Source organism: Bubalus bubalis, chromosome 12, assembly GCF_019923935.1.
Source record: "Bubalus bubalis isolate 160015118507 breed Murrah chromosome 12, NDDB_SH_1, whole genome shotgun sequence".
In the NCBI taxonomy this organism is placed as follows: Eukaryota; Metazoa; Chordata; class Mammalia; order Artiodactyla; family Bovidae; genus Bubalus; species Bubalus bubalis.
In genome coordinates, this window is record NC_059168.1 from 99,713,166 (window position 1) to 99,741,046 (window position 27,881).

General features: G+C 43.1%; 1 protein-coding gene and 1 long non-coding RNA gene across 16 annotated transcripts in view; one reads left to right on the forward strand and one right to left on the reverse strand.

Annotated features, from left to right (window-relative positions):
• The window catches only part of FNBP1 (formin binding protein 1), a 135,715-nt gene that overhangs the window by 49,088 nt on the left and 58,746 nt on the right, over window positions 1–27,881 (reverse strand). For 14 of the 15 annotated variants that reach the window (XM_044926443.2, XM_025261841.3, XM_044926447.2 and 11 more), the window contains 4 exons: window positions 26,620–26,676; window positions 25,771–25,918; window positions 9,971–10,033; window positions 9,431–9,535 (listed from right to left, as the gene is read on the reverse strand). In XM_044926443.2, the coding sequence (XP_044782378.1) occupies window positions 9,431–9,535; window positions 9,971–10,033; window positions 25,771–25,918; window positions 26,620–26,676 (373 nt within the window). Of the gene's footprint in view, window positions 1–9,430; window positions 9,536–9,970; window positions 10,034–25,770; window positions 25,977–26,619; window positions 26,677–27,881 lie in introns of those variants that run through there. The other variant, XM_044926446.2, reaches the window with a different exon arrangement.
• LOC112578150 lies at window positions 9,476–12,811 on the forward strand. Its single transcript, XR_003102455.2, has 3 exons — window positions 9,476–9,562; window positions 11,953–12,117; window positions 12,451–12,811. It is a non-coding gene; the product is annotated as an uncharacterized LOC112578150 (long non-coding RNA).

Here is a 27,881-nt window from a genome sequence, read left to right on the forward strand (position 1 = left end):
TTGGCAGTCAAAGAATCAGACGAGTTAAACGACACTGGACCTATATAGGAAAAGGAGAAATGGATGCCGGAGTTTAAAAATCAAACCTTGAACTCACTAACCATTTCTGCAGCTACTTGTAACCAAACGAACTGCGTTTCTGTTAAACAATATCCTATTTTGCATTTAGAAATTATGTAAGAGCCAACAGTCACAAGGCGAGGGCGAGTTGGAGAAAGGGAATTATTCATTGCCTGACATGGATGAACTCAGTTTAATGCATGCATTTAGAAAACACTGTGCTCTCTGTTGGGAAATATTAGTGCACATTCCATTCATTTTGATAACCTTTTCCTTTTCATCCCAGCACCACACTAGCCGGCTGCAGCGTTATCAGGAAGCAGAGATGAGGCACCGCTTCTCTTCCACGTCTGTCTAGTGTGGTATTATTCCAACGCACAGGGACAGATAAAACCTGACTTTAATGTGCTTGTCACCAGAATGGCATTCAAGAAGTACTTAGGGGACACGTGGGAAAACTCACCATACAGTCCCTGAGTGTTAGGAAGAGAGTGAAAGGGGAATTCCTTAAAGTCAAGGAGGCAGTGATTCCATGATGGTATCTGTGTCAACCCCGCACCTGGCCAGGATATAGGCCATAGATAATGGCTGAGGGGATGAATCGATGGATGGGAACAGTTCACAGCTCAGGAATTTTGTCAACAAAGGGAGATGCTACTAACGCAACGATATAAAGCAATCATCCTCCAATTAAAAAATAAATTAAAAAAATGTTAACCCTCTCCCCCTAAAAAAATACGACACAAATGAACTTATCTGTGAACAGAAACAGACTCACGGACTTAGAAAACAGACTTGCGGTTGCCAAGATGGAGGGAGAGTGAGGCAGGGATGGACCGGGAGGTTGGGCTTAGCAGATGCAAACTATTATATAGAGAATGGCTGAATGACAAGGCCCTACTGTGTGCATGGGGAGAATTACTCAGTATCCTGCGACAAAGCAGATGAAAAAGAATGCACATATATGTACAACTGAATCATTTTGCTGTACAGTAAAAGTTAACACATTATTCAGTTCAGTTCAGTCGCTCAGTAGTGTCCGACTCTTTGCGACCCCATGGACCGCAGCACACCAGGCCTCCCTGTCCATCACCAGCTCTGGGAGTTTACTCAAACTCACGTCCATTGAGTCGGTGATGCCATGCAACCATCTCATCTTCTGTCGTCTCCTTCTCCTCCCGTCCTGAGTCTTTCCCAACATGTTATTAACCAACTATATATCCATAAAACAAATTTAAACAAGTTTTTTAAAAATGAGAATAAGACCATGAAATGCTTCTTCTATTAGAATTCCCTTAAATTAAAAAAAAAAAAAGTACGGAGCAACTCATTTGGGGGCCTATGTTTACATAGAAAAAGACAAATTTGGAATTTAGTTCTATACCAAATTTAGAACTATACCAAATGGAAGGAAACTGCAAGAAAGACATTACTAGAAACATTTTTATGAAAATAAATTAATGGCTACTTAGAATTCTTATTCATCATGAGTAATCTCCAAACTGTATAAAAGCTTGAAATACTGTCTCCATTAAAAGTAGTCTTGGGACTTCCCTGATGGTCCAGTGGCTCAGGCTCCCTGCTTCCAACACAGGGGGCCCGGGTTCCATCCTTGGTCAGAGAACTGGATCCTGCCTGCAGCAACTAAGAGTTTGCACGCTGCAACTGAAAGATCAAAGACCCCACTCGCTGCAACTAAGATCCAGAATGGTCAAATAAATATTAAAAACAATGTCTCCTGCCCACTTCTTTATACACTGCACTCTACCACCATCCCCCCCCCCAAAAAAACATCGAGAATACATGAAGAGCTTAATTGCTCACGGTGGCCATGAACAACAGTCCTTTGGCACCATGTCCACTCTGATGGCACTGGTACTGAGCTTCTGAGAGAAGGGGCCATGGAGAGCTGGGCTCTCTGTACTTCTAAGCCTAACCCTTAAAAATGTGTGACTTGGAAATGTTAATATTCCAGTTGTCTAGGGTTTTCCCATCACACAACAATATTTCAATAGTAGTGATGAAAATTTTAAAAGATCAATCACATAGTAATTAAAAGTGTAGCAAAAAGCTTGATTGGGGTAAGTAAAGATAACTGTATAATTATATACATACATACATATGTATATGCCTATGCAGGTGGCTCAGTGGTAAAGAATCTACCTGCCAAGCAGGAGTCACAGGTTCTATCCCTGGGTCCCCTCGAGAAGGAAATAGCAACCCACTCCAGTATTCTTGCCTGGACAATCCCATGGACAGAGGAGCCTGATGGGCTACCATCCGTGGGGTTGCAAAGAGTCGGACACAGTTCAGTGACTAAACCACCACCACCACCATACGCCAGAAAGAAGAAAGTCTGTTTTTAAAATGAGTTAAAGATTTGGGCATTTTACAAAAAAGGTTATTATAACTAGCAGATAATAGCATACGAAAAGATGCTCAACATCATTTTTTATCAAAGAAATATAAAGGTAAATTAAAAACACTACCAGAATCCACGCCATACTTATTAAAAAGGCTGAAATAGAAGGACTGAGAACCAGGCCTTGGTGAGGGTGAGGAGCCGCTGCTGAAGGTGTGTCCACTGGTAAAGCCACCTTGTCAAGGTCTGACAGCGCACTGCGCCAGATACGCACCTGTGACTCAGCGCTCCGCCTCGGGCACACCAGTAAGGAGGAGGAGAGCCCGTGTCTGCCATCTGAGGTGTATACACATGTTCGTACGAGCTTTGTTCTTCATTTGGCCTCAGTATGGAAACAGTCCAAACATCTGCCAACCTGAGAACGGATAAACTGTACATCCGCAGGACGGATGCCACACAGCAACACACATCTCCCTTACTTGCAACGAGAATATGAATCTCACAGACACCATATTGAGTTAGAGAAGCTAGACAGGAGAATACGGATGGTATAACTTGTATGAACTACAGAAACAGGCTAAACAAATATACGTCACATGTCAGGATAATAGTTATTATTATTGTAATAATAACTTTGAGGTGGGGATACGGTCCCAGGGGGACTGCTGGGGTCTTAGGAACGTCCCTTATCTGGGGTCCTAGCACACAGTTTCATTTATATGCAAAAACTCTTTGAGCTGTCCACATAAGACGTGGCCACGCTATGGTATGTAAATCGCACCTCGATAAACACCTATTTGAAAAGGTCTAGGGACCTCCCTGCTGGGCCAGTGGTTACGACTCGTAACACAGGGGACCTGGATCGGCTTCCACAAGCCAGGGAGCAGCTGAGTGTGCACACTGTAACTACTGAGCCCTGCACTCTGGAGCCGCCGCCACAACTAGGGAGTCCGTGCATCTCAAGCAAAGACCCTGCGTGCCCCAACTAAAACCCGGAACAGCCGAGTAAACAAATAAAATAGCTTTCAAAAAAGGCCTAGAAGGACACATATCATGTGGCGAAAGTGACCACCCCTGAGGAGGGTCTGGGAAGGGGAGGGCTGGACAGCAGAGAATACTTCACCTTATTCTCAGTGCTTTAATTGCTTTTTTTACATGAGACTCCTGTAGCTGAGTAAGACATAACATGATTTAATTGTTCCGTGTTCCCTTGCAGTCCTTCGACCTCTCAATATTAAAGACAGAGAGTAAGGATTATCTTTTCCACCTCATTAAAAGGGAGGGAAAAAGGCTGGTTTCCCTTACCTTCAACCTGAACATGTAGGTCACAAGCCACAAGATGACCTATTCCACCCTATACAAACCCAGCTTCACCCATTTCAAGTCACTACAGCTCACTCCAAGTCTTCAAATTCAAAACTTTCTGACAGCGGCCTCTTGGCAAGGGAAAAGAGACCACCTAGCTCCTTGCATTTTCATCACCAATAAAAACCATTCCATTGAACTGACTTACTTTCCCCATCATTCTTCTAAGGGACATGGCAGGATCACGACGTCCAGATATTTCCACGGGCCCACAGACAAGACTGCCAGTGGGTTTGGGGTTGTTTTTTTTTGTCTGTCTATTTATACATATAAATTTACATTTAGTTAAACTGGGCACCTCAAAGCTAACACATGCCCGCTTGTAAGCAAAGGACGAAACACATACTCAAGGTGAACCCAAAGCCAAAGTGTGGGCTGGGGTAGATCTGGGCAGTCTCTCTGCAGAACATTAACCTCCCCAAAGGAAAAGAAGATCAGCTCCCACCCAGATCCCACGCGGCACAGAAGACGCATCACACACACACAGCCCCCACGGACGGTGTCATCAAACACAAGCGCGATTTAGGAAAGTCCGTCCCACTCTCAGTGGGAGCAGCGACAGTATCTTTGTAAACACAGGCTTATCATGCCAAGGGCTGTGGAGCTGACTGCCGGAAAAAGCAGGGGGAGTCACCTCGAAGACAACTGGGTAATTGAATCATTTGCAGAAACTGGAGGAAAAGACATTTATAATAGATCCGAAGACTCTCAGAAGTCAAGATGGGAAATTACATTAAGTGCCCCTAAGAACTGAAACACTGCTTCCTCTCAGCTTGATCCTGACAAGAGGCTTCACTGGTGACAGATAATGCAAAAACTAATGCAACAATCAAATCATGCCTTTGCTTTGGGGAAATTACAGTGCTTCAAGTCCCATTCATAAACAGAATAATTTAAGAATTCCGATGTTTATTTATTTTTTTAAGTGTGAAGTGCCCTAGTTTGTGTCAGGAGAAGCACAGTTATCGTTGTTATTATTGTTTTTTAAATATTTTTTTATTTTTATTCATTTGGCTGTCCCAGGTCTTAGTCGCGGCACATGGGATCTAGTTCCCTGACCAGGAATCGAACCCAGGCTCTTTGCGTTGGGAGCACAGCCTTAGTCACTGGGCTACCAGGCAAGTCCCAGAATTTCAACATTAGACAGTGCACGTCCTTAGGGAGGAGGTAAATAGGAGAAGGGGACGACAGAGGGTGAGATGGTTGGATGGCATCACCGACTCAATGGATATGAGCTTGGGTAAACTCCGGGAGTTTCTGATGGACAGGGAGGCCTGGCGTGCTGCGGTCCATGGGGTCGCAAAGAGTCGGACACGACTGAGTGACTGAACTGAAAAGAACTGAAATAGGACTTCCGTAAACATAACTAAATGACACTGCAGTATAAGAAATAACAATGCATTCTTGGAAATATTAAAATAGTTGAGAAGAGCGATTCAGTCTGGTAGTACCTTTCAGAAGTCCTAAAGCTGCAACCGGACCTAGAAATTGTGCTTTGGATACATTAACTCTCTTGGACCCGACCCAAGGGAGGAAAACTAAAGAGTCACCCTGGAAAATTTTTCAATCACAAAGGCCCAGAACTCACCCAGCAGGTGTGGATTCCCTAACCCTAAGTGGGAAACTCAGACTGATGTGGTCCCGGCGTGGCCGTGAGCCAGAAAAAGACTGCTTCCCAGAGAACCCACTTTAAATGTGGGCCAGAGTGGAAATTCCAAGGAACATACATTTATAATCACACACACTGTCTTCTCAATCTCACAGGTTTTCTCCTGTGATTTCTACCTTCTTATGTGACTGAAATATAAGGCAGTGGTGATGTTGGTATAGGAGGCTTGCCAGTCTCTATGCAATTTTTCATACTCAGTATTTGGAAGCAGTCATGGGTAAGCCTTTACAACGTCATGAGATCTTAATTAACACAAAGGTGAAGTTCACCTGACACTAATACAATATTGTAAGTCAATTATACTTCAATTAAAAAAAAAGGAAGAAAAAGGCTAAAGATTGCAAGTAGTGGCTGGCTCAGTGGCTTCAAGAAGTACTACAATGTGCATTCTGTGAGCTCTCTAGAGAAGCTGGGACTATGAATGAAAAATCTGGAATGATATTTCCACCTGTGTAAAAACAACAGGTAAGCGTAGGAAACTACATGTGGGATCAGATTTTTCATTTTGCGGAAAGTGAATGCTTTCAAGGACAACAAAGGAATTAGATCAGTAGTTAGAAACTCTCCCACTATAAAGTATTACAAAACATTTAAGGAACATTTCTAAATAATAATTTAGAAAATAAAAAGGAACACTCCAAAACTAATATAGAAAAGTAGAACAGCCAAGAAAGAAAAACCACAGGTTTCTATTTCAATGAACCAGAAAAACATTCTATTTCTGCTTTATTGACTATGGCAAAGCCTTTGTGTGGATCACCATAAACTGTGGAAAATTCTTAAAGAGATGAGAATACCAAGACCACCTGACCTGCCTCCTGAGAAATCGGTATGCAGGTCAAGAAGCAACGGTTAGAACTGGACATGGAACAACAGACTGGTTCCAAATTAGGAAAGGAGTACGTCAAAGCTGTATATTGTCACCCTGCTTATTTAACTTACATGCAGAGTACATCATGAGAAATGCTGGGCTGGAAGAAGCACAAGCTGGAATCAAGATTGCCGGGAGAAATATCAATAACCTTAGATAGGCAGATGGCACCATACTTATGGCAGAAAGTGAAGAAGAACTAAAGAGCCTCTTGATGAAAGTGAAAGAGAAGAATGAAAAAGTTGGCTTAAAGTTCAATATTCAGAAAACTAAGATCATGGCATCTGGTCCCATCACTTCATGGGAAATAGATGTGGAAACAATGGAAACAATGACAGACTTTATTTTGGGGGGCTCCAAAATCAGTGCAGATGGTGACTGCAGCCATGCAATTAAAAGACACTTGCTCCTTGGAAGAAAAGTTATGACCAACCTAGACAGCATATTAAAAAGCAGAGACATTCCTTTGCCAACAAAGGTCTGTCTAGTCAAGGCTATGGTTTTTCCAGTGGTCATGTATGGATGTGAGAGTTGGACTGTGAAGAAAGCTGAGCACCGAAGAATTGATGCTTTTGAACTGTGGTGTGGAGAAGACTCTTGAAAGTCCCTTGGACAGCAAGGAGATCCAACCAGTCCATGCTAAAGGAAATCAGTCCTAAATATTCATTGGAAGGACTGATGCTGAAGCTGAAATTCCACCTGATGCGAAGAGCTGACTCATTGGAAAAGACCCTGATGTTGGGAAAGATTGAAGGTAGGAGGAGAAGGGGATGACAGAGGATGAGATGGTTGGATGACATCACCAACTCAATGGACATGAGTTTGAGTAAGCTCTGGGGATTGTTGATGGACAGGGAAACTTGGTGTGCTGCAGTCCATGGGGTCACAAAGAGTCGGACACGACTGAGTGACTGAACTGAACAGATTTCAGTGAACATCGATGCAAGATCTCAAGTAAAATGTTAATAATGTAAACTCAGCTCTGTATTTTAAAAAAATATACATCAAAATCTAGTTACACTAGTCCCAGGAATGCTAATTTGGTTCAATATAAGAAAACTTAATAATGTAATCTGTCCATTAATGGATTAAAGGAAACAGAAAAGGTATTTGATGATATTCAATATCAAGTTGAGTTTTTAAAAAAACAACCTCTTGGCAAAATAGGAAAAGAAGGGAATCCCTTATAATAAGCCTGATAAAGGCTTATTATAATCATGTTTAATGGGGAAACATTTGAAGCACTCTCTTTATCTAGAACGAGATAAGGAAGTCCACAATAACTGCTTCTGCCAGGATAAAAGGTCATAACCAGAAGAGCAAGATAAGAAAAATAAATAAAAGGCATAAAGACTGAATAAGACTGTCATTATCTGCTGTTACGACTGTCTCAAAGGAAAACCCCAAAATAGAAATAAAAAGAGTTTATTAGCAAGGCATCTGGCTCTAAAATGAATATACAAAAGTTTTATGTTCATTTAACCTCCAGTTTTTTTTTTTTTAATAAACTTTGGGTCAATCTATTTTAATTGAGTAACATATAAATACTTTGGGGCATTAACATTTCATGAGAACTTATGGTAATTTATGGTGCATTTTGGGGCTTCTCAGGTTGGAGAAGGCGATGGCACCCCACTCCAGTACTCTTGCCTGGAGAATCCCATGGACGGAGGAGCCTGGTAGGCTGCAGTCCATGGGGTCATGAAGAGTCAGACACTACTGAGTGACTTCACTTTCACTTTTCACTTTCATGCACTGGAGAAGGAAATGGCAACCCACTCCAGTGTTCTTGCCTGGAGAATCCCAGGGACAGGGGAGCCTGGTGGGCTGCCGTCTATGGGGTCCCACAGAGTAGGACACGACTGAAGCGACTTAGCAGCAGGTGGCTCGATGTTAAAGGATCCGTCTGCTAATGTAGGAGACTCAGGTTCAAACCCTGGGTAGGAAAGATCCCTTGGAGGAGGAAATGGCAACCCACTCCAGGATTCCTGCCTAGAGAATTCCATGAGCAGATGAGCCCAGTGGGTGGCAGTCCATGGGGTTGCAAAGAGTCATACATGACTGAGTGACTGTTATGTTACTATGAGCATGGTAATTTTACCAGCAAATGAATGTATCTTTTGGTAAACTAAATATCCCCACTCGAGATCAAATATAGATATTAAGAATGTGTTTTCTAATATACTAGGTAATTTTAGAGGAAGCCATACTAATCTATGCCTAGGCTTTAAGCAAGGAATTTGGCAGAATTGGGTGAATAACTAAATACCTAATTTACAATATTTTCCAAGCAAATTCATCTCCAAATTATCTGGCAAAAAGTGAAAGAAATCTACAAAAACGCAGTGCTTTTCCCCACGTAAAAGCATGAAGCTATGAATGCCAAAACAGCCCTGGGCAGTCAGGAATGAATACGATTCTTTAACAGCCTAATTTTGTTTACAGTCATATTGATGACTTTTATAAAAAGAAAATTTAGCTTCTAGGGAAAAAACACACAGGGAACCACAAGAAGACACAGTACAAGCTTTATAATAATATTCCTAATTGCCAACCACACAAGTCCATTTTGGGAAAAGCTTTGGAGAGGACCTCCCAATGCAGGCCTTGGGCTACAACCTGTTAGCAACCTGAATGAGTCCATCAGAACTCCGGCCACTAGCGTGAGTCTCTTTATCTTTTTATCAGAAGCAGTGCCAGCAGCCAAGCTCTTTCAGATGGTGCTGGGCGGTCTGCTCCAGCTTTTAAGAGGTCGATTTTTTTTCTTTGAAAAGCCATTAAGAGAGAACCACAGTCTGCGGAAACCACCCCCTAAGATATGTTCATGGTTTAAGTCTCCATGTTAATCGTCCTGGTGACTAAAGAAATCAACACGCTGCTTAAATCATAACACTGAAGATTCCCCCACATTTTAGATTCCCCCACCAGCCTCCTCCTAACACCCCACACCCCAAGTTGACATGAAACGAAAATAATCCCAAGTTGAGTGGCCTTTTGTGGTTGCATCAGAAAGAAGAACTTGGGGACCAGTAGTCTGGGAGGATACGTGACAAGCATTAAAAGGGGAAATGAAAAAAAAAAAAGACTCTCGCTTTCACCTTACCTTTTCAACATCTGCTTTCGTAACATTTATGTCAGCATCCATTTTCTCAAAGTACTGCTGGGCTCGGTCAGCCTCTTTGCAATCCCGCTCAAAACGTCTTTTACTCTAAGAGCAGAGGAAGATGGTGACAGGGTAAGTGATTGTTAATGAAACCATGAGATTCCTATATAAAGATGTAATTTTATCATAATTTTATCGGCATTCCCTCATGCCCCCTCCCCAAAAGCATTCTTTTCCGAACTGATTTGTTCCATGCCATCATTTCAGGAAGTTATTTTAAAATCTGCCTTTATTTCCATCCAAACTGTCTAATCTTTGTTCTTCCCTATGATTTTTAGAAAAAAGACTCCACTTGGGCTCTTTGGGGCTCAACATTTTACTTCCAGTAATAATCTCTAGAAATCAATTAAATCCAAATTGTAAAAATCTCTAAAGACGTTAGGGTCTCTGTTTTGTACTTACTGTTGATTCAAACTTAAGTTAAATTCAGATCAGAAAAACCTATAAAGACATTTCTTGAACGGTTGGTTTTTCACTTACTGATTCTAGTTGCTTCCAGCACATCTCTATGTGTTGCTGTGCCTTCCGTCCATCGTGAAAGTGCTGGGGGGGTAGGGGGAGGAGCAGAGACACACCCATGATTAGTTCCCCGTCTTTCTCTTATTAAGACTTGAAAAAAAAATTCACCCACTCCAAGGATATTTAAATATTGAATATCTAGCCCATGCATTCCGAAGAAATGTAACACTTAAAAAATAAATGAGAAATGAAAACAGTAATAAGTCAATAGTCACAGAGTTCCATCTGACTTTAACTATAATAATACTGAATGCTAAGAGTTATTTATGCCACTTGTAAACATGACAGGAATGCTTTATAAAGATGGCAATCAGATCTTTATTTTTAATCGCTTTGAGATGTAATTCATATATCATACGATTCACCCACTGAAACTGTTCAATTCAATGGGTTTTAGTCTAGTCACAAAATAAGCAACTCTCATCACAATCAATTTTAGAACATTTAAAAAAATTTTCTGGCCATACCCCTGCCACCCCACCCTCCCGAGGCACGTGCGATCATAGTTCCTCAACCAGAGATCGAATCCTCACCCCCTGCATTAGAAGGCAGAGTCCTAACCACTGGATTGCTGGGGAAGCCCCTTGAACATTTGTATCACCTCAGAAGAAATGCTGCACCTCTTAGCTGTCACCTCCCATCTTCCCCAGCCCTAGGCAAATACCGCGCCACTTCCGGTCTGTATAGACTTGCTTATTCTGGATATTTCATACGAAAGGAATCGTACAATATGAAGTCCTTTGTGACTGACATCATGCTTTCAACATATCATAATGTTCACTTAGCCTAATGTTTCCAATGATCACACATATCAGTACTTTATTCCTTTTATTGCTACATGGTAATTTTTTGGGTGACCGATCCCCAGTTTGGGGCTATTATGAATAATGCTGCTGCAAATACTTGTCTAAGTTGTGGGTAGATATTTCTATAACTTAGATTTTCTTAAACTTCAATTCACCTTCCTGCCATCTGCAAAGGCCCTGCGGCAGGTATATGCTTGGTGTTGACCACCAGGGACATCAGAGAGGCAGATCAAAGTGAGTCTCAAGAATGTGAGGAGATGGGGTCAGAGAAGAAAGGTGCAGCCTGTGCAGAGTCTGTAGGCTTTTTGTCTGCATGAGCTGGGAAGTTGGGGATGTCATGCAAGAATGTTCCAGGTGGGAGTCCCTCTCCAACCTGGACACTTGCACCCTGGGGCGGCAGTGTATGTGGTGACAGAGGCTCAGACTCTCGGTGTCCTTTGATCGGGAAAATCACCAATAAATCAGATCAGAGGTGGGCTGGGAGATATGGAGAGGTCAGAGTGATTCCAAGGATGTTCTGACCTGCATGGACCACGTGCACGAAAGCCCGTGTCCCCGTTAGACTTGACAGGTTCTGGCAGATCAGAGAGCGGTAATTTCCATCTGCACCGTCGCTAGGATGCAAAGGGGTGACCAAGTCCTTTGACCAAAGGCCACAGCTCTGGCTGGGCAGTGCCCCCACAGCTCATCTCTGAAGTTCCTACAAGGCTCCCCTGCTCTTTGAGACCTAGGGCCATGGCAGGTCGCCACTGTGATCAGCCCTGGGTGTGGGGGGTACCAGTCCATCCCTTTGCTCTTCCTGAATCCTCTCCACAAGTGCTAAATGCTCCTTTTAATAAATGACCTTCCTTCAGTGACCAGGCGTGAATATGCTGTCTGTCTTCTGGCGGAGGAGGTAAGCACGGCTGGGAGGAGGGTGTAGTGGAGGGAAGCAAAAGGGTGGCGAGCATGGAGAGGTCCTCTTGGTACTCAGAGCCTTTTCTCTCACCTCATCAGAACCTATGGCTTAGCCGAGACACACAAGGTAACTGACCCCGGGAGGCCGGCGAGGAGGAGACAAAAATCAGACTGTTTTTTTTTTCTTCTTACAGAACAGTGTTCCTTTATAAGGGAATGTTTTCTTGTCTCTCTTCGAAGGTCACGTTTCACCATTTTAAGTGCCTCTTGACAGCAAGGTTTACCCATCTAGCAATTTTTTTGGTCTGGAGGAGCCCCGTGGGGCTTCGTATTTCGAGTCTCATAATAGACAGAGGGATACGACAGAAAAGAGATGGATACGACCAAAAAGAGATGGAGTCGAAGGTAGGCATAAACAAGTAAGAAAGGATGGGCTTTGGGGAGGCTTAAGATGAGCTGAGAGCAGAGTTGAGCTTTGAGGGGAAGTACAGAACGGGAGCAGGTTTTCTGAAAGCCACAGACATCACTTTAAAGAAGGCGAAGCGGGGTGGGGAGGACCTGGGGAGACAGAGGAGTGAGGGGTTCGGGAGGGGGACAAAGGCTCAGCTGTGCCCCTCGGCCCCGAGAGTCCCTCATCCCCAAACTGTCCAGAGGACCAGCCCCATTTCCTGTGCAGGTCCCTGGTGTACTATAGTTGGCTGAAAAGCTATCCCCATTTCTCCCCAATCTTACTTTGAGATTCAAAGACAGACACAAAAAGAAAACCTCGGCACCCAACTCAGAGCTGGGCTCTAAGCTTCTACTCTAACAGCAGCTCTGAAATGAACGTTTGCACAAAACGAAAGCTCCCTCACAGCCAGCGCCGTCCTGACCGAGAGGAAATGCACACAAAGAACGTGCAGAAACGACGGACCCTGCACAGGAAAGGTGGATCGGGCTTTACCAGCAGAGGGATCGGATCTGAAGACCACAGTCTTCCAAAAAAGGCCATGTTTGGGAAGCACGAGTGGATAATTTGATCAAAAATCTACTAGATAGTAAATTCTCTTGCTGCTTCTTCATTTCCAGGTTGAATAATAAATATGCATTTATTTTTCAAGCACAGTGTGGACCTCAACTTTATTGGTTAGCTTTTTCCCAGGAAGGGCTCCTGTCGTAACACTCTCCCCCGCCATCCCCCGCCCCCGCAACACCAAAACAATTATTCAAGAAGTACATTTGTGCTTGCATTTCCTGTGGCTTAAGAGGAAAAAAAACAAAGTGCCACCGATTTTCTTTCTAGTCTTTCTTGCCTAGTGTGTGTTCTCCAAGATGGATTTGCCTACAAGACACAAAAACCCTGGGCTGGCTGATCCCTTAGGAAACCAATGGACGGAACAAAAGCCCTTCTGATGGTTTCGAGCATCCCATGACCTAAATAGCAGCGGCCCTTTGTAGCCAGCTAGATCTTCCCTCCTTTAATGGCTTTATTTCAACAGTTGCAAAGTTAAACAAACCAACCAGCTTGCCAGATGTGTTTCTTGTTTATTAACAAACAATGGTCAAACATTTCTTCGCTGGGCAGTGAGCAAGTGTGGATCTAAAAAGTGTGCCTCCAAGCTCTAAATAAAGACGAATTGTTCTCGAGAAAAAAGATAATAGGCACTTCTTTTGGAGCCACGGAGTGAAGTCATCACAGCTCTTTGCTCCTATCAGAGGAGAGACAGGAAATGCCATCTCTAGAGACCCAGGAAAAAAAAAAAAAAAAACAACGCTCTTTGCTTTCTCCTGTAATAAGATGCTTTAGTCTCTCTTCAAACATAATAATAGACCTTTTTAAATGCCTGATGCTATCTGGGTGGCAGCGAAGCTTACTTTCAACTTTTGGTTGAACCTTAAAAATATACAGGTAAAATCTATACAAATCATATGAGCCTTCAAAAATTTTTCAGAAATTTCCCAGGGACCAGGAGTAGCTGAGATTAAAAAAAAAAAATCAAAAGAAACCTAAAATAGGCAGGCATTAACTCAAAGCAAAATGACAAAGACGAAGCTTCGAAGCAGATTTAACTGCGCTGCAAGAAATCATCCTTAGGCTGAATAGATAAATGGTGAGAATATTTGTTACTCACACACTGCAATTAGGTACAACAGCTACTCATTTTGCTATATATATAACATAGATCAACAATTTTTAAAACTACATTAAAAAAGCAAAATATGGCATCGATGTGAAAAGAGCCACTTCTTTAAAAAAAAAAAAGGTGGAAAAAAATAACAGAAAAAACACTCAACTAAGGACAGCCAGCCAGCCAGCCATCTGGAATTTTAAATAAAACTCAGATTCTACATATGAAAACAAAGGAACACAAAAAACTTTAAAAGGGGAAGAAGAAAGGAGTTTCCAGAAAATATAGCTGTGACAGATACTAGAATTTCCAAAAAACCCTACAGTGTGATGGGCTTGAATACCAGCAGGCTTCTGGTGCTAGCCTGACTCGGGGTCAATTAACCTAACGATGAATCTGTGTGTGTGGATATTCACGTGGTCTGCGTAGGGAAGCTGTGAAGCACCTTCAGACAGGTTCAGGGCAGTTGTCACTTCAGTGAAGCCCAAACCAGAACCCCAGAAACATTTGTGATGGGAATTGCCTTGTGGTTTTCTTCAGTAAGACCTGTTTCCTCTAAATTCATTTATAACAAAAATACTTTCTCAATGGACTTGTTTAAAGTTCCTAAAATGCCTGCCTCCCTGTGTCGTGTGCAGTTACTTTAACTTCCCCCATAATACTGACCGTCTGGGCACTGGGCAGCCCCCTACCCCCAGCCCAGTCCAGGTCCAGCAGCTCTGGTCAAGTTTCCGTCATCCCCTCTCCTGCTGCTCCCCGCCCCCCTGCACCCTCTTATTCTCCTGCTGGCTTTCACTCCCCAGAACTCTCCGCAAACACACTATTGCTTTTTTTGTCCGCACATGAGGCTCATGGGATCTCAGTTCCCCAAACAGGGATTGAACTTGGGCCCTCAGAAGTGAGCCGCACAGAGTCTATCCACTGGACCTGCAGAGAATTCCCTGCATCCCCACTTTTCACCTAGACTCCAGTAGTCTTTTTAAAAACTGTTCTTCAAAACAATCCATTCTTTCACATTCCTTAAGATTCTAATTCCTCTGAAGAATCCTGATTCATTCAGGATGAAAGGATCTTCAAAGGATCGATAGTAAGCAGCCAATGGCTCAGATTCTTCAGGTGATCTCTTCTAAGGGTATGAAACTGTTCTTCCAAACCAAACCAAGGGAAATCACCTTTAATAAGGGTTTTAGATAGAGTGCTAGGTGGATAGGTGAAACTTCAGGGACAGTCATCCTTCCCTGAGCTGAAAGGTTTTAAAGTCCAACTCAAATCATTCATTCAAGTGTGTTCATTGCACACCCACACGTGCAGGGTGCTACACTGCTTGTGAATATAACAAAGCTCCTTTCCTTGTGGACCTGTAGACACAGCGGTAGGAGAAGAGGGTAAGGAACTAGGGAGGGATGGGTGTGGGTGCGGGCAGCGTTTAGACGGGGCAGTCTGGGAGGATGCTGAAGCAGAGGCTTGAACAAAGTGCAGGAGTGAACTTGCAAAGTTCTCAGAAACAACCTTCCAAGCAAGCAGTGGGAACAGCTAATGAGGATGCTTTGAAGTGGGAAAGGGCTTGGCCTGTCCAGGGAACTGAGAGATGCCAGTGCAATTAGACTGAGAAGGAGGGTAAGGCAGGAGAAGAAAGCAAGGGCCAGACCGTGGACGGCTTCCCAAGCCCCATGAGCACCGTGGAAAGCTACTGGAAAAATGTAAGAAGGGAAGTGACATGGTCTGATTTGCATTATCGCAAGGTTGTGCTGCCTGCTGTATGGAGAACGTACTGAATGGAAGCAGGAGGGGCAGGCTGCTGCACCTGCCCAAGGGGGAGCTGGTGGTGGAGATGGAGATGGGGAGCTGGACCACTGACCAGGGGGCAGGCCTGGAAGCAGAGACGAGTTAAAACTAAAAGGCTTAGGACAGTCCATCAGATGAGAGATGATGAGAGACTGGTTGTGCAGGAAGTGCTGAGAAGTGTCTGGATTCAGAACATTTACTGAAGGTACAGCCGACAGGACCTGACGTTAGCCAGAAGACGGGGCGTAAGGGAAAAATAAGCCTTGGGTGCCCCACGTTTTTGGCCAGAACAACTGGGTTAAAAAGGACTGCCATTCACAGACGATGGGAATTGTAGATAGGAATGCTGTGCTTAGTCACTCAGTCGTGTCCGACTCTTTGTGACCCCGCAGACTGTAGCCCGCCAGGCTCCTCTGTCCATGGGATTCTCCAGGCAAGAATCCTGGCGTGGGTTGCTATTTCCTTTCAAGGGGATCTTCCCAACCTAGGGATCAAACCCAGGTCTCCTGCATTGCAGACAGATTCTTCACTGTCTGAGCCACCAGGGAAGTGGTCGACTGGATAATAGGATAGGACTGGGGCAGGATAAAGGATAAACTCTGGGGATCCACAGTTTGTTTTTGGACAGGTTGAGTGGGCCACCACATCAGAGAACTCTGGGACATCCTTTACACTCTTCCTGGGCTCCAGGAGCTCCACTGACAAGGATGCTGTGTCCGTGAATCAGGGGAGAGACACACAGCTTTCGTCAAGGAATTCTCACAAATTTTAGAAGAAAAAGGTCTCATTCCTACTTACAAGGGGGAAATACAAAGTCACATTTCAAATTCAGGAAGTCAAGGACAAAACTGAAGGATCCTGATAACTAAGTATGTCATCCCATAAATGAGAAAATAGAATTTCTTTGCTTCATCAGACCAGTGGTTTTGCAGGTGACAGAGTCACAGTGGGGACAGGGTCTTAATAGAATGCTGGTCTAAATAAAATATTCTTTGAAAACAAAGAGGACAGAACAAAACAAAATATACCTTCTAGACATACATTAAACCCAAGGCTATTAGTGGGTGTTGTATAAGCATGACCCACAAAAGGCCAACTAGTTTTGGAGGGTTTCCTGCTTTGTGAGGGGTTTCCCAGGTGGCTCAGTGGTAAATGAGCAATGCAGGAGATGTGGGTTCCATCCTTGAGTAAGGAAGTTCCCCTGGAGGAGAAAATGGCAACCCCCTCTTGCCTGGGAAATCCCACAGACAGAGGAGCCTGGTGGGCTATCTATACAGTCCATGGGGTTGCAAAGAGTCAGACACGACTGAGTGACTCAGCACAGTAACACCAGTAAGGAAGAACTAACTGCTTTTTTAGACCCACTGCTCTTTTTCCTGATCATGAAATCTAATATCTGCCTTGCTTTTCTGCATTTTCTTCTTACAGGTTCTGGCTTTATAACAGAGTATCCACAGCTGAATCTCAACAGGACTGAATAAATCAAAAACAGATTTGCAATTAGCTTGATCACACAGATAAGCTCCTTTTACTTTCTGCCTTTCTTCATGGTAAGTTTTATCTGTTCACTGTCATCTCTTATAAAAACATGTTCTAGGGAGTTTGCTGGTGGCCCAGTGGTTAGGATTTGGTGCTTTCACCGCCATGGCTGGGGTTCAGTCCCTGGTCAGGGAACTGAGATCCCCCAAGCTGCACGGCAGGGTGCAGCCAAAACAAACTAACAAAAAAAACATGCCCTAGACATATGAGAGCCAGTCTGGGCTGCAGAATTGCCTTACAGGCAATTAAGTTTGTTTTGTAAGTTTCATAAACAGAACCTATCCAACACCGAACTTTAAGAAGAGTGCGTGACTTTTAGTTATCAATTTTTCAACATCTCTGAAACCTTGGGGAAATTTTTCTTATGGTCATTTTGCAGTAATGTAGGGTCTTGCAAGCATTATCTGAGATTTAGAAAAATTTTAGTGAGTCACTGAAGGCATTGTATAATTATTTCCTCTAGAACTCTTCAGATAACCATTGCCAAAAACTGATTCTGCTCCTGGCCAACATTTTGAAATGAAGCATTCTTTCCACCTGCCGGGAGAAATGTAGTTAGAGGTTCCAGTAAATGTTGGCTGGAACCTCCTGATTCCCCTCCTGGAGCTATAAATCTCCATAAATCCCTCATATGTGGTTAGTGGTGACCACTGCAGATAACCCTACACAGACTCAGAGGTTGGAGCTGAACACTGTTGTCTAAAATTATTTAATAACTATAGCCACTAAAATTCTAATTATGAAAACTACATATTTTCAGGACTTCCCAGGTGACACCAGTGGTAAAGAACCTGCCTGCCAATGCAGGAGATGCAAGAGATTCGGGTTCAATCCCTGGGTTGGGAAGATCCCCTGGAGAAGAAAATGGCAACCCATTCTAGTATTCTTGCCTGGAAAACCCCATGGACAGAAGAGCCTGGTGGGTTACAGTCTATGGGGTCACAAAGAATGACCTCATGGACTGAAAGAGTTGGACAAAACTGAGTGACTGAGCATATACACAGAAGGAAACTTACAAAAATGAAGATTTTGATTGACAAGGATTTTAAGTTTTTGTTCTTTAATTCAGAGTTTTTGTAAAATTTTGGCAACTAATAAATGAATCACAGCCACTCTACCTAAAAAGAAAGAATAAATAAAAGAAATTGAAGTTTTCATTGCATGTGGTCAGATTACAGAGATAATGAATATTGCTCTCATTGTAAATTTATAAAAATCTAGAAAAACCAGCCCAAGCTTCCTGGCTATCAAGCCAGATAAAGAATCTGCCTGCAATGCAGGAGATACAGGTTTGATCCCTGGGTCAGGAAGATCCCCTGGAGGGGGAAATGGCAACTTACTCCACTATTCTTGCCTGGAAAATCTCATGGACAGAGGAACCTGGTGGGCTACAGTCTGTGGGGTTGCAAAGAGTCAGACATGACTGAGCACTCACTCACATTCATGAAAAGCAAGCCAGTATAAAACTTCCAGATTTTACACATTAAAATTCATCATGCTGCCTTAGAAAGAACTGTTGATTTCCCCGGTTGTTTCTACCCATGATCATTGAACACCAGTAAATCCAAGACACTGGCACAAAATCAGATGTGTTAATTTATCTTTGAGAATAAAAGACTGAATGCGAAGCAAAGGAAACGGTCACTGTATATTTTGACTTATACTCACCCCAAGGGCAGGCTACTAATTCCATTACTTCTAAAGAGAAGGTGAGCATCTTGCCAAAAATACAGTTGCCTTAAGTGGAGCCCATTAGGTGAAGAAATTAAGAGCCACTGCCCCTCTCAGGCTTCCAGAAGTGCTGGTGGTCCCTAGTGAGGACTGCTGCTGGCTCAAACACCAGGCAGGAAAGAACCTAAATGGCTGTGCCCTTGCAAATGGCAAGTCAAAGCTCTCTTTTAAAGAATTTCCTTTCACAAAATCAACACATTTTCGTCAAAACAAGCAAACACACTTTTGTGTATCAGGACAGACACTGGTTATTCATAATACTAGATGAGTGAGCTCCCTACAGAACACAGCATGTGTGGAAACTGCTGCATAAAAACTGTATTTCCTCAAGTCTACAAATAACAAATGAAAGAGAGAGTAAGGAGAAAAGGGAACCCTCCTACACTGCTGATGGGAACGTAAGTTGGTGCAACCATCATGGAGAACAGCATGGAGGTTCCTCAAAAATCTAAAAATAGAGTTATCATATGATCCCGGGGCTTCCCTGGTGGCTCAGGTGGTAAAGAATCTGCCTGCAACGTGGGAGACCTGGGTTCAACCTCTGGGTTGGGAAGATCCCCTGGAAGAGGGCATGGCAACCCACTCCAGTATTCTAGCCTGGAGAATCTCCATGGACAGAGGAGCCTGGTAGGCTATAGTCCATGGGGTCCCGAAGAGTCAGACACGACTGAACGACTAAGCACAGCACAGCACATAAGATCCTGCAACTTCACTTCTGGGCATATATCCAGACAAAACTAGAATTTGAAAAGATACCTGTACCCCACAGTTCATAGCAGCACTATTCACAAGAGCCAAGACATGGAAACTTAAATGTCCATCAATAGAACAATAGATAAAGAAGATATGGTACATATATACAGTGGAATACTACTCAGCCATAAAAAGGATCAAAATAATGCCATTTGCAGCAATACGGATGGGCCCAGAGATACCATATGGCATGACTTCCATGTCGAATGTAAAATATGGCACAAATGAACTTACCCTCAAAACAGAAACAGACTCCTAGACATGGAAATAAGACCTGTGGTGGCCAACAGGGAGCAGGGGATGGAGAGGGATGGACTGGGATTTGGGGGCTGGTAGATGCAAACTATTACATTTAGAATGGATAAACCAGGGCCTACTGTGCAGCACGGGGAACTGCATCCCATCTCCAGGGGTAAACTATAATGGAAAAGAATATTTTAAAAGAATGTCTATATGTGCATAACTGAGTCAGTTAGTTGTACAACAGAGATTGGAGCAAGATTGTAAGTCAACCATGCTTCGATTAAAAAATGAAATAAATTTTTAAAAATCATCTTTCCCCCTAAAAATATGAACAGTGAGCATCATTCTATCTTACAGTTGGAGATTTTTTTAAATTAATTTTTTGAAACTTTCAGATTGTACACTTTTTTAATTAAAAAAAATTTTTTTGGCCACTCAGCATGTGGGATCCTAGTTTCTGCTCTACAGCATAGTGAATCGGTTATACCTTTAAGACTTGAAGATTTTGCTTAAGATCAGACAACTCACTTGTGAGCACAACGTGGCCCAGAGGCAAAGAGAATGTCCGTACCCCCTCTACTCTCATCTCTCACACCGCCTGCGTGCTGCTGCTCAGCCGTGCCCAGCTCCGTGTGACGCTATGGATCGCCACCTGCCAGGCTTCTCTGTCCATGGGATTCTCCAGGCAAGAATACTCGTGGGTTGCTGTGCCCTCCTCCAGGGGATCTTCCCAACTCAGGGAGCGAACCCGTGCCTCTTACACCTAACCTGCATTGGCAGGCGGGTTCTTCCACTTCCTTTCAAATCCATCCAAGGAAGGAAGGAAACCTCATCTTTTGCATAGTGAGCCATTTCTCACCTTGTTAGAGATTAATGTGCTCAAACATAGAAAAATCTAGATGAAAAATGATTTTCTACTGCTCTTAGAACTGAATGTGGAAACACTCTCTATTGGGAGTAATAAGATCCAGCAGTAATCCTGTAAATTCTAAATTGTCCCTTTGGGCAGGGAGGAACTCGCCACTATATTAAGTGGCTCAGAAGGTATTAGGCTGACAGTTAAGAATGGTACTTCAGCAGGACAGTATTTCTAGTCAGCCACAGGAAACAACAGCTTGACCTAAAATTTTAAAAGCAGCTTGTTTTCAATGCCATCCGCCAAGTCAACATTTTTAGAAAGGTCCTTTTAAATGCACCGGATAATACTGTTATGACACATGGTCACAAGGAGGCCTGCAGATGCTCCTGCTTTCTGTAATAAACCCTGATCAAAGCCTTTCTCTGGAGTAGGAAGGAGATTCTGTATTGAGAAGCAGAAGGACCTGATGGGAGGTTCCGGATATGCAGTGCCTACGCATCAGTACCAGTGAGGTGTTAGGCGGTGGATACCTGTCTTGTTGTGACCCTCCCCGCAACTCTGGAAGGGGTTTATTACCATCAGCCTCAGTTACAGATGCAGAACTAGGTTGGTCAGAGTTTTACATCCTGACTAAGGTTTCCTAGCTAGTGGGGCTGTCGGAGTCCTAAGCGGGTTTGTTGACTGCAGACCCTGGGTCCCTTCCTGGCCTCCCTGACCACCGGGAGCTGAGGCTCTCCGGACATACTTCTGATTCAGGCTCTCCTCTCCTCCCAGGAAGATCTGAAGTTCACTGGCAGGCTTCACAGTGCCGCAGCGAAGCGGCAACTGAATGTGACCCCAGAAGAGCTGGATTTGGTCTCTAGCTCTCTTGGGGTCCTTCTGCTGATAGTTACCATCACCAGAAAGTGGAAGTGATAGCAGTCCACTGTGGTTTTGAGAATCATCCTTCAGAAAATTAGATCACTTACTAAGAAAAGTCAGGGTAACCAAAAGTGAAAGGTCACGGGGAGAAAGGATGCTCAGCACGAGAGCATCCCAAGGAGCCCTTCTACAGCCCTTTCTACGCTGCGGAGACCTTCATACCCGTCAATCTGGCATCCTTGGATGTCAGTTCAAGAAAATAAACTCAGCGGGAACAAAAGCTCGTATGTGAACAACCACTGCCCAGAGAGGCGGGCTGGCTGGGGGCAAAATGTAAGTAAGACAAGGAGCAAAACGTATAACAGCCCGCCCCTCCTCCTCATCAGTTATTATCACCTATAAAAACAAACGAGGCAAAATGGTTAAATATCCAATATTATCAAAATAATTTTTGATATTAGAGCATCAACATACTGCCATATGAAACATTCTAAATAATGGTAACTATTACCATGTCATAAAGCAAATAAGTTCATACCTCATTATATTAAAACACTGGAAATGTACATGTATTTATTGATATTCTTTCTAGAACTTTAAACAGTTTCAGTTTCCTAAATTTTCATCTGAATAGAATTACAAAAGGCTTTAAGAGAGTATGTTGTTTACATCTCCTCCCAGCAGAACATCTGACTCAGAGAGAGTAATTCTCCCTAAAATAAAAGCAAAGCTATGTATTGCAAGATATCATTTAATGTCGGACTATACTACCTATAATTTACTCATTAAATTACTATAATTTTTGATTAAAGAAGGAAAAGAATTCAAAGCACAGATATGACACACTATAAAAAAGACATATGATTAACAGTGAGTAAATTAAACAAAAGGATGCAGTCATAACACAACAACACAGGATCCCCAACTAGTAAAGTCCAACTGAGAACTAAGCTATGTTGAAGATGGCTGCTTCTACTCCTCAATTCTTCCTTTCACTCCAAGAGTATTGATTGAGCGCCCAACACTCGTCACTCTTTTAGGGGCTGAGACAAGAAATGTCTTGCCCTTGTGGAGCTTCCAGTGTGGGGTGAAAGAGAAACAAACAAACACTTAAAATGTTAGGTACTATTACGCACTAAAGAAGGCAAGAGGAGAAGGGGATGGCAGAGGATGAGATGGTTAGATAGCATCACCAATTCAACGGACATGAGTTTGAGCAAACTCTGGGAGATAGTGAAGGACAGGGAAGCCTGGTGTGCTGCAGTCCGTGGGGTCGCAAAGAGCCGGACACAAGTTAGTGACTGGACAACAACAACAACATAATGTTATTTACATGAAAATGCAAACATGAGAATCTATCTTAGCTTTGCTTTAGTACAAGGAGAAGGCAATGGCACCCCACTCCAGTACTCTTGCCTGGAAAATCCCATGGATGGAGGAGCCTGATGGGCTGCAGTCCGTGGGGTCGCTAAGAGTTGGACACGAATGAGCGACTTCACTTTCATTTTTCGCTTCCATGCACTGGAGAAGGAAATGGCAACCCACTCCAGTGTTCTTGCCTGGAGAATCCCAGGGACGGGGGAGCCTGGTGGGCTGCCGTCTCTGGGGTCGCACAGAGTCGGACACGACTGAAGTGACTTAGCAGCAGCAGTACAACAAGTTAAGTGACTGAACAACAACAGCTAAAGAAAAATAAATAAATAAAGCAGGGGGAAGTAGCATAAATGAGGTGGAGAAGGTGGGAGGACCTTGTAATTTTAAAAAAAATATTTATTTCTTTGGAGGTGCTGGGTCTTAGTTGTGGCATGTGGGATCTTCAGTTGTAGCACAGCAGCTTAGTTGCGGCACATGAGATCTAGTGCCCTGACTCGGATGGAACCTGGGCCCCTGCACTGGGAGTGCAGAGTCTTAGCCATTGGACCACCAGGCAAGTCCTATAGTCTTAAATAAGATAAACAAGACAGACCTGAATGAGAAGCCAACATTCCTGAGAAAGAAGTCGGGAAGTGGGCTCTGCAGATACTTAGGGAAAAGTTTTACCAAGGCAAGAAAACGCAGTGCAAAGGATCGCAGAGGGCATGGGTGAGGAGCAGCGAGGGGGCCGTGTGGTTGGAGGGGAGGCACTTAAAAAAGCAACAGGAGGCCAAGTCACGTGGACTTCACATTTCACGATTCACTCCAGAAAAGAGAATGAATATTTCCCTCTAAGGTAAATACACGGAGTTTTTAACTTAGAGTGTTGGCTAAAATGCTAAACCGTATGAGTGAAGGAAGGTCAGTAAGAGACACGAGGCACTGACCAAAGGAACAAATAAGAAGAAGGTGTTTAACATAAACTTTGCGGGGTCGAGGGAAATTCTGGAGCCAGGGAAGCAGTCCAACATTGCATCCAGATTTACCGTGTTTATTTTATGACTGTATGGGGATTTTGCTTCATTCCAAACCTTAGTATTCTGTTTCGCTGCTTCCTTGCTGTCACATAAAAGTTCCCCTTTCGTGAACAGTCTATCGAGCCCGTCACCCTACTGGAGCTCTGGCGCAAACATTTTGGGTCGGGTAATTCTTTGTTGTGGACGCTTGTCCTGTGCATTATGGGATGTTAACAGCACTTCTGGGTTCTACCCACTAGATGCCAGCAGCAACCCCCACCCCCAGCTATAATAACCCAAACAACCAAAAACATCTCTAGACATTGACCAATATTTGCTGGGGTGGGTAGAAAAAGCTGTACCCTCTTGGGAATCACCGCTCTAATGTGAACAGACAAAAAACCTCATCTCAATTTATTAACTTTGTTCCAAACACCTTCCTGCCTCAGGGCCTTTGCACGGCTGTTCTCTCTACTGAATCTCTGCCCCAGGTGGCTCCTACTTGTCCCTCAAGCCCTCTGGGGAACTTTCCCCTGATACGGCGCATGAGCACGTCAGGTGTTCCCATTATATGTTCATTTGTGTATATACATTTGGACTTTGTTGACACTACCACAATTACAATTAAATAATTATTTTGGTCATTATTATTTAATGTCTCCTCCATTTCAGCAAAAACTCTACCAGTCTTATTGGCTCATGTATCTCCAGAGCACTCAGAGAAGGACTCGAACGTACACAGAAAAGCATTTTGTCGTCGTTGTTCGTTCCTCAGCTGTGTCCAACTGTGGCCCTACAGACTGCAGCATGCCAGGCTCCTCCATCCCTCACTATCTCCCAGAGTTTGCTCCAATTCATGCCCACTGAGTCAGTGATGCTGTCCAACCATCTCATCCTCTGCCACCCCCTTTCCCGTGGCCTTCAATCTTACCCAGCATCAGGGTCTTTTCCAATGAGTTGACTCTTTGCATGAGAAATGCATGTCACTGGCCAACTTTGGTATTTTATTACAACAGATTATTACGTGCCTCCCAGGCAATCCAAGTACAGTGATATAGACCATGGCTTAATGATAAATCTCTTCGGTCAAAATCTTGACTATGAATATACTTTACTTGAGGGTACATTTTTCCCTTTTGTTAACAATAAAAGTCATGAAAAGACTGTAATGGTGATGAGAGGACCAAAAAAGCCCTTTATTAGATGACAATGAATGAGCCAGGGAACAGAGTGTCTGTAACTGAGGCCATCTTTCTGGCTCTTTTGAACTCCTTATAAGGATTTATTTTAATACAATTTATTCCACACAGCAGACACCATATTACCTTGCTTGCTCTTGTATGTCCCAGAGCCTCAAATATATTTAAATTCATCGTAAGAGGTTAGTATTCTGGGGCCCACAAATGAGTTGCAGAGTATATAATGGACCCTTGAAATCAAACGTAAAGACCTGGACACACTTTCTAGGACTAGGGTCCTGAATTTTTATATGCTTCTCAAAGGTGGCAATTTAAGACCCACCGTCTCATATGATTTCATTTAACTTTGAAACTTCTTGGGAGGGACTTGCCTGGCGGCCCAGTAGGTTAAAACTCTGCACTTCCAATGCAGGAGACACAGGTTTGATTCCTGATTGGGGAGCTAAGATCCCACATGCCTAGCGGCATGGTCAAAAAATAAATAAAATAGATAAGCAACAAGGATTTACTGTATAGCACAGGAAACCATAAAAACAAACAAACAAAAACTTGGAAGGATAGTCCCATCATCTTTGCTCCACCTCTTAGGAAGAAAAACAAATTTTAGTTACCGATTTCCTTTCCTGCTTCAGTTCCTGGACGTAGCGCACTAACTCCACAATGATCTGAGAGGTCATATTCTCGGAGATGAGTTCATGCTGCCCAGCATAATCGTTCATTTCATTCAGGGTGGCAAGGAAGGCTTGGCAAGCCGTATACCTACAGAACAGAACACACACCACTCCTTTCCAAAGAGGGCACATCCTCTCTCACGCGGCTTCCCGCCAGCGAAAGAGTAATTAACGTTACTATCAGGGTAATATGCCTCCAGCTCCCATAGGGTCTTGACAAATTCATTACACATCAGGGTGTTCTCATCAACATGGCGCACAATTAATTACAACTGAAACATTTTTCATTTTGCGAAGCCAAATTGCTCTGTATCAGGCAACATTTGGCTTTGTTACTAGCCCAGGTAAAACCCCAAATACATATACCTACTACATGTTCTAATGTCATGGATATTTAGATCTAAATTAGAGATGATACTTTTGGACTATCCATGTTAAGATGTCTTAACTGCTGTCTGAAACGGACATATTTCCTGGATGAATGAGACACCTGAATTTACCAAGATGTGGAATGCACAGTCCATCCACACTTCCTGTATTTGCTTATAGGCTAAGCTTTTTCTATTTACCTTAATTGAAACAATCTGGACGAGGTCTAGTGCCTCTATAAGAAAAGTTATTTAATTTTTTATTGTCTTCCCCCCAATTTAAAAATTGACACAAATATGAAAGAGGAATGCAATTTGTTTTTGTAGGTACACTACATCTACAGAGTATATGTAGATTTCCTTTATAACCATCACCAAGGACATATACATACGGCCACATAACAATCAGTGATAAACACACCTGTATTCTTCTTCCTCCTTCGAGTTCTTTTTAGGTTGGTATTTCTTTGAAAGATTTCTAAAACAAAAAGGCAGACATATCACCTTATACAGAAGATAATTGAGAAATCAGGGATAAAAGATGAAGTTAGTATTTTTGTTTACAAGTTAAAAAGCCACAAAATGTTCACAACTGAACCATTTAATTCCTTCCATCTTTCAATGTGAAAGACTTGCATAGGTTTGAATCTTTTAGCTAAAGATAGAGCAAATAAGAATAGGCATGGTCACCAGCTGGTCACTTACCTGGATGTTAAGACCTGACATTATTTAACTAGAGAGGGCAGACCATGGGTTTCTATGCAGTGGCTTTTATTTACAGCACTGAGCTAGGGTAGTTTTTCTTACCAGGTCACCATCCCGTATACTCATCCTCAGTCAAGCATTATTGCTCTAAATCCAAGGCAAACATATGGACTGGGTCCAAATGTTTAAAATTAAAATTCAAAGGGCATGTTTTCAAGGCTCTGTGGCTTCTCTTTCAAAGAGCTAATGAAAACCACTTGTGTGAATAAGTCTCCATGAAGGAAGTAGAAACAATATTTGGAGGGATGTTTATGCTAAGACATTTAACCAGGAGAAATTTTAACCTGTGTAGCAGGCTCACACTGAACACACTCAGATTAGCCAAAATTGCTCTAATCTCTCTTCCTAATCCCACCTCCAGGTCAAGAACCCAAATACTCCCCTCTACATTCTGCAGGCCTAAATTTACATAAAAACTAAGAGTGATCTTGAAAAAAGAAAATTCACTAATGGCTCCACTGATGGATTTCTCTTGGGTCCTATTTTGGCTTCTGTAGTTAGAAGAACAGCCATAGATAAAGAAGATGCAGTACATATATACAATGGAATACTGCTGCTGCTGCTAAGTCACTTCAGTCGTGTCCGACTCTGTGCGACCCCATAGATAGCAGCCCACCAGGCTCCCCCATCCTTGAGATTCTCCAGGCAAGAGCACTGGAGTGGGTTGCCATTGTCTTCTCCAATGCATGAAAGTGAAAAGTGAAAGTGAAGTCACTCGGTTGTGTCCGACTTGTAGCGACCCCATGGACTGCAGCCTACCAGGCTCCACCGTCCATGGGATTTTCCAGGCAAGAGTACTGGAGTGGGATGCACACTGGAATACTATGCAGTCATAAAAAAGCATGAAACAATGGAATTTGCAGCAACATGGGTGGACCTAGAGACTATCGTACTAAGTGAAGTAAGTCAGAAAGAGAA